This window comes from Sciurus carolinensis, chromosome 4 (genome assembly GCF_902686445.1).
Source record: "Sciurus carolinensis chromosome 4, mSciCar1.2, whole genome shotgun sequence".
NCBI classification, from domain to species: Eukaryota; Metazoa; Chordata; class Mammalia; order Rodentia; family Sciuridae; genus Sciurus; species Sciurus carolinensis.
This window is the reverse complement of record NC_062216.1, coordinates 23,677,954-23,683,953: the sequence shown is the minus strand read 5'-3', so window position 1 is coordinate 23,683,953 and position 6,000 is coordinate 23,677,954. Positions and strand designations below refer to the sequence as shown.

Sequence of the window (6,000 nt, the reverse complement as noted above, 5' to 3'; positions counted from 1 at the left end):
CACATACAATTAAGGTCCAAGATCAGGTGACTTTAGGAAAGGGAGCCGTGAGAACCTGATGTAATCAGGTGCACATACAAAAGGGACTGGCTCCTTGACAGAAGAGAATCAGTGTGGGAGGGATCTGACGTGAAGGAGGTTCACATTGCCAGCTCTGAGGACGGACAGGGCTACCTGGCAAGGAAAACCGGTGGCCTTCAAGAGCTGAGTGCAGTCTGCCTGACAGACTAAACGGCCCCTGTCCTACAACTGCAAGTAACTGAAGTCTGTCACAATCACTTGAGCTGGGAGGATTTGAGCTTCCGACTGGAATGCAGTCTAGCTGACACCAATTTTAGTCTTATTTTGAACAGAGAAACCAGATGTATCATGCCTAAACTTCTGATCTGCAGAACTATGATCATAAGAATGTTGCTTGAAGCTTCTAAGGTTTTGTTAATTTATGACAGCAGCAGGAGAAACCTAAAACAACTAAATTTTTTGCTTCACAAAATCACACTATTATTTGTTAAATATTTATTGATGTTAAATCCACATTATACCAGCACAACAATCCAAAGTAGTATGATAGTACTTTTTTTTTTTATAAATACAACACAAAAGGTGACAAAATAATGCTAGTTAATCCCCAACCCAGCAAATTAGCAAAAAAGTCACATTCAGAAAAATTTGGCAATATATGACGTAAGTCGTAATTCTACAATACAGATATAGGTCCATGAGACTGTACGGTATCTTCAACTCCATGTTAGCAATGCATGTAAGTGTGGTCAAAGAAATTTGTACCATGCTGCACAGAACATCTGCCACCTGGTGCTCAAGCCTATTACTCATTTAAAACTTGGTTGGTGTTCTTACAAAGTAGAAAGCTGTACATGTGAAGCAGTAATATGAAATATATGGGGTGGTATACAGATACAAAATTATTTAAAAAAATACTATGTATGAATTGAGTAACTGAGCTAAGAAAGTTCAACACTTTTATTATAAATAATGAAAGATATATGTGTTCTGCATAAGGAATACAGTGTTTTCTTTTCATAGCAAAGTACCATTGAAGCCTCATATTTTATACTACTAGACCAAATTATTTTTTCTCATTTAAAAATTGTTTTGGTTCCGACTTAAAACTATCAAGTCTGGTCAGAATCAACTCAGTCTAGCTGATGCAGAATCATATGCATTCAAAAAGCAGTCTTTGTGGATATGCCTTTCAAACTGCTCAAACCCCAGCACCTTCTTAAGGCAAGGTTTCATGGCAGCAGGGAAGTGAAATCATAATTTCCATTCACCATATCTAGTGCCAATGAAAAAAAATGCATTATAGCACAAACTTGTTTTTGACTCTCCTTAACTCTCCATTTCCATCAAGTACACTAGTTCTACAGGCAATTTCTTATTTATGCCACTCTTGCAGTCTCAATCCATATTCCACTTGCTGTGCACATCTAAAATCTTCAACCACGACACAAACTTCAGATAACACTAAAATCTCCATAGCACATGTACTTCAAACTTCTAGCTTGACTTGTGAATGGCAGTGTTTTTTCACCTACACCTTAAGATTAATTTCGAAGAAAACCAAAGAAAAGCCTGGTCTTTGCCACCTCTCCTGCCCCTTCTACTTTTATCTAAACGAATACAATACAATTGTGCTGGTAGCATATTCCTTCATTCTCCTCCCTACTCCTTCCAAACCCTCATTTCCTCCAAATATACTATATACCTTGGTCATTTGGGTGGTTTGGATGCCTTTTGTGGAATGGACTATAATATATTTCTGCTTTACTCACAATACTTTATATTATTTATATTTAAATTAGCCTTTTAATATGGTTTGTAAATAAGCTTCTTACCAAGGTAGCATGAAAAGAGAATACTACACAAAAGAAAAAAAACGGTTACGAACAAAGATATTAACCTTGTTAGAAAACTCTCGATATTAATAAAAATTAAGGCAAGTAGTTCCTTATGATTTAATATAAAACAATTCGCAAAGACAAGGCATTTACTTGGATTTCTTTGTCATTTTCTTTTCCTTTTCATCCTTATATATTGCACTTGGGTCACTGAATGTTGTCTGAAAACACTGCACTTTAGACGTCGTAGCATCATGTTAAACATTTCACGCTATCACACTACGTAGCACCTGTGGTTTGTGTTTAAAGGCACTTGTAGATTCATGGTTATCCTTGAACAATTGATTTCCTTTAGCATTTTGGCATTTCAGACCACTTTAATCACGGCAATTCCAAGTTTTAAATTGGACAATAAATGTGAATTTTCTGTGCAATGTGTGTACTTCTATATGTATCACCTACTTAAACTCTAGTTTGGTATGTCAAGTAAAAAAAATATTATTTTGGTGTTTTTTAAATTTCTTATAGGCAAAGGTATATTTCTGCCTTTTACATATGTGATGGAGGAATATGTTGGTCAAGGCGATGGCGGTTTTGGTGTTTCAGCTTTAACAAGAATGCTGGATCACAGGTCCTCACTTTCTACCAAGCCAGTATTCAGTGTCAGGTGAGATGGGTTGGCTTCAGGTTGGAACGCTGCTTTGATGTCTAGTCCCTGGTCCGAAAGTGCTGCATAGCGACTGGCTGAGGGCCGTACTTTTTTAGGCTTGGTGGTCTGTGGCTGCTGATGCCACTGGGCTACAAGGAAAGAGCAAATTAAGATTTTTAACAAAGATCTACTGGGAAAGCCCTTAAGTATTGCAAGTAAATACAGAATGTCTTTGGACATATACCAGGCACATATTCTTTGTGACAGACAGCACATTCACTGTAAAGACATGGAACATTGAGGGACACTTGTGCATTTTACTCATATGTTATAGATTTACGGTCCAAAGAGGTAATTAAGGTCAAGTATAGTTTATTTTCATTTTAAAATAATACTGTAGTACCGGGAATCATTTCAAATAGTTAAAAAGTTTTCTAATTCTCACTCCTCCTTTAAAATTTTTTTTTGGTAGGGGGATTGACAACCAGGGACACTTTACAACTGAGCTACAACGAGTCCTTTTAATCTTTACTCTTTTTAGTTTGCTGAAGCTGACCTCAAACTTGTGATCCTCCTGCCTCAACCTCTCAAGTCACTGGGTTACAGGCATGGATCACTGTGCCTGGCTCTTCCTCCTCTTAAAAACATACCTTTTTCATCAATAATTACAGTAGTTAAGAGTTGTGGAAGGACGCTTAACGTTAATAAATTGAAAAGCATTGGGCAGTAGAGACAGTTAAGGGCACTCATTTATTGATGAATCTCACAAAACTCTTTTTCAAGAGGTAAAATTTGAAATTAGTTCTTAAATCTTTTTCTGGTGGTTTTCCCTATGCCAATGGATCCTATAATGCTATTGTTCTAATCTGTATATTCAGCAGGAACTGTTTTTTTTTTCATTTAATTTTAGATGCATGTACACAAATATACATACACAAACAAAGCTATTGCTGAGTTGCTTAAGATGTATTAATGAGAAGAGCAGTAAGCCACGAAAGTATACATTCCAGCATCAATGGTACACACATTCAGAGTGCATTAGGACACCGTGATAGGATTATAATGTAGGAAGCAATCTTAAGAGTTATTTGCAGAACACACTAATAGGAAAACATGACATTTATGCCTTTGTCTATTGTTAACTCCTAAGGATGCTTAAGGAGGGAAGCCACAACTGACTAGCCCATGTAAGAGAAATCAACATGCATATCTTGCTAATTATTCAAACTCCTTAATGATACTTGGGTATTTGTTCTCCTGGTGGGGTTTCATTATTAATGTCGAGAAACTATAAACAGAAAGAGAAAGAGCAATATAAATTTTTTGACAAGTAAAATGGCTAGAGTTGTTTAAAAAGATTAGATAAGAGTAACATGAATTGCTGTTCAGATGTTTAAATTTTCATAATTCAATGAGTGAATGCAACCAGAGGAAATGAAGTGGCACTCACTGTAAACATCCAGCCTGGCAGTACAGGACACAATCCCTGCTTCATTCTTGGCTGATACAGTATACCACCCAGCATCTTCTTTTGTGGCTCCCTGAATGAGCAGGCAGATGTAGCCATGATTATCCTGGTGCATGCTGCAGAAAAGGATAAAGTCATTAGGGCTCTAAATTTTTAAAAAGGGACATTGGACATGAAGCATCATTCTTAATTAGGTCATTAGAAACAGAATTGTGCAAGTAGCAGATAATAGGGTCATACTTATTCTGGAGGGGCTGCTGGCCCCATTAAAGTTAATGGGAGAGAAGAGCAGACCTCAAGAGGTTGAATAAATCTGTGCACTTAATTCCTAGTCGAGGATCTGCTTTTACAAAAACCACTGAATCGTCTGTCACCACTGAAGCAAATGAATTCATCCTTTCTTTTTGACATAAACACTTTCAAATAATCACTATTAGGTTAAGTCAGAGTATGCTTTGTCACATACCAATAGAGTGTTTGTCTAAAGGTTTAAATCTATATTTGGGTAAAGAGTAACTTTTTTCTTTGATATAACCAATAGCATGGCTTTTGCACATACTGATTTAAATGGCACATAAAATGTATCTTTTTCTATATCACCAGAGCTGAGCTGCTGTGGGTTAGATTGTCATTGTGTAGTCTTACCTCACTCGATCAGTGCTATGGGTGAGTGATTCATTTTCTTTCTTCCAAAATATCTGAGGCGGTGGTACTCCTGAGACGCGGCATTCCAGCCGCACCGGGTACCCATCAGCAACTCCTGTATTTTGCAACTTCTCAAGAAACACAGGGGGTTTGTGTGCTTCTTTAGCTAAGAAAACATGAGATGAATTGTCTATCAATGGTATACAAAAGGAGCACAGCAGAGAATTCAGAAGCCTTTAGAAATATTGCTTAAATAGATCTTTTATAATACCATTTTTCACATCAGGTGGTAAGATGCTAGTCCTCTCTCCAAACTATTCTTTTACCAAGCAAAGATTTGTAAGCTTCATTCTCCTCATTTATTTTCTCAATTAATTCAAGTCTGATAGGCCCACACAGTCCATTGGCCATCTGCTCCACAGAATGCCTGTCCAACAGGCTGCGGGAGATGCCTGAGTCAGGGCTAGAATCTGTGATGGCTTCACTAATTGTCACCACACACAGCCTTTACCAACCACTGCCACCTAGTGATGCTGAGCAGGACAAGCATTTCTAGGTGTCTGATCTGCTTAGATTCCCTCACTGCCATCTGAAATGTTTGCTTTGAAGATTTTGAAAATTTGTAATTCCTGGCTTAGGTGAGACATGCCGGAGGATATTGAGGGGGAAAATAAGAAGAGGCATCTTTATCTCGATCTGGTAGATTTAAATAGTTTCCTATGAACTAGGAATGTACATCCCATAAATTACAAATTTCAATTTGTATTCTTTGAGGGGAGAATAAAAAAGACAACTTTAAAAAAGTTGTCTATAAAAAACTATAAAAAAGACAACTTTATTATTGCCTTAAAGGAAGGAAGCCTTAAAATAAAGACAAATTTATTATGTAGTCTGAAAAGATCAGAACTGATTGTTTAATAACACTGAATATTACTACCCAATGAGAAATTGGTTTCTTGCATCAGTGGTAGAAACAATATCAAAGAAAGAATTAGGTTTAATTATTCTCTTCTAAGCTACCAAGAATGAAATTTGAAGATTCAGTATGTCTTTCTCCACCACCACCCACTTCCTTGGCCAGAGTGACAGATATACCACAATAAGACAGATAGGAGAGAGCTCAAAGACGATAAAAATCCAGCCTGAAATTTTCAAGCCCAAGACTCTAAGACCTTGACTTATGTAGAGGGTTTATTTTTATTGAATTTTACGTGGTTATATGACCTAAGCTATTTTGGGAAAGTGGGAACAGAAGCTGTCTTCATATTCTTTCTAGGTCTCAGTTTTGAAAAGAAGCAAGTTTTAATGTCAGTCATTCACCAGTAAGAATAATATATACCACTTTGGAGCACTATACAGGAGCCTCATACACAGTAATT

The 6,000-nt window shown here is 36.9% G+C and overlaps 1 protein-coding gene across 3 annotated transcripts in view; it reads right to left on the bottom strand.

Annotated features, from left to right (window-relative positions):
• Positions 1-507: 507 nt before the first annotated feature.
• Palld (palladin, cytoskeletal associated protein) overlaps positions 508-6,000 on the bottom strand; it is a 371,690-nt gene continuing 366,197 nt past the window's right edge. For 2 of the 3 annotated variants that reach the window (XM_047548533.1, XM_047548534.1), the window contains 3 exons: positions 4,622-4,787; positions 3,959-4,092; positions 508-2,657 (listed from right to left, as the gene is read on the bottom strand). In XM_047548533.1, the coding sequence (XP_047404489.1) occupies positions 2,485-2,657; positions 3,959-4,092; positions 4,622-4,787 (473 nt within the window). In that variant the 3' untranslated portion in view covers positions 508-2,484. Of the gene's footprint in view, positions 2,658-3,749; positions 3,797-3,958; positions 4,093-4,621; positions 4,788-6,000 lie in introns of all 3 variants that reach the window. The other variant, XM_047548536.1, reaches the window with a different exon arrangement.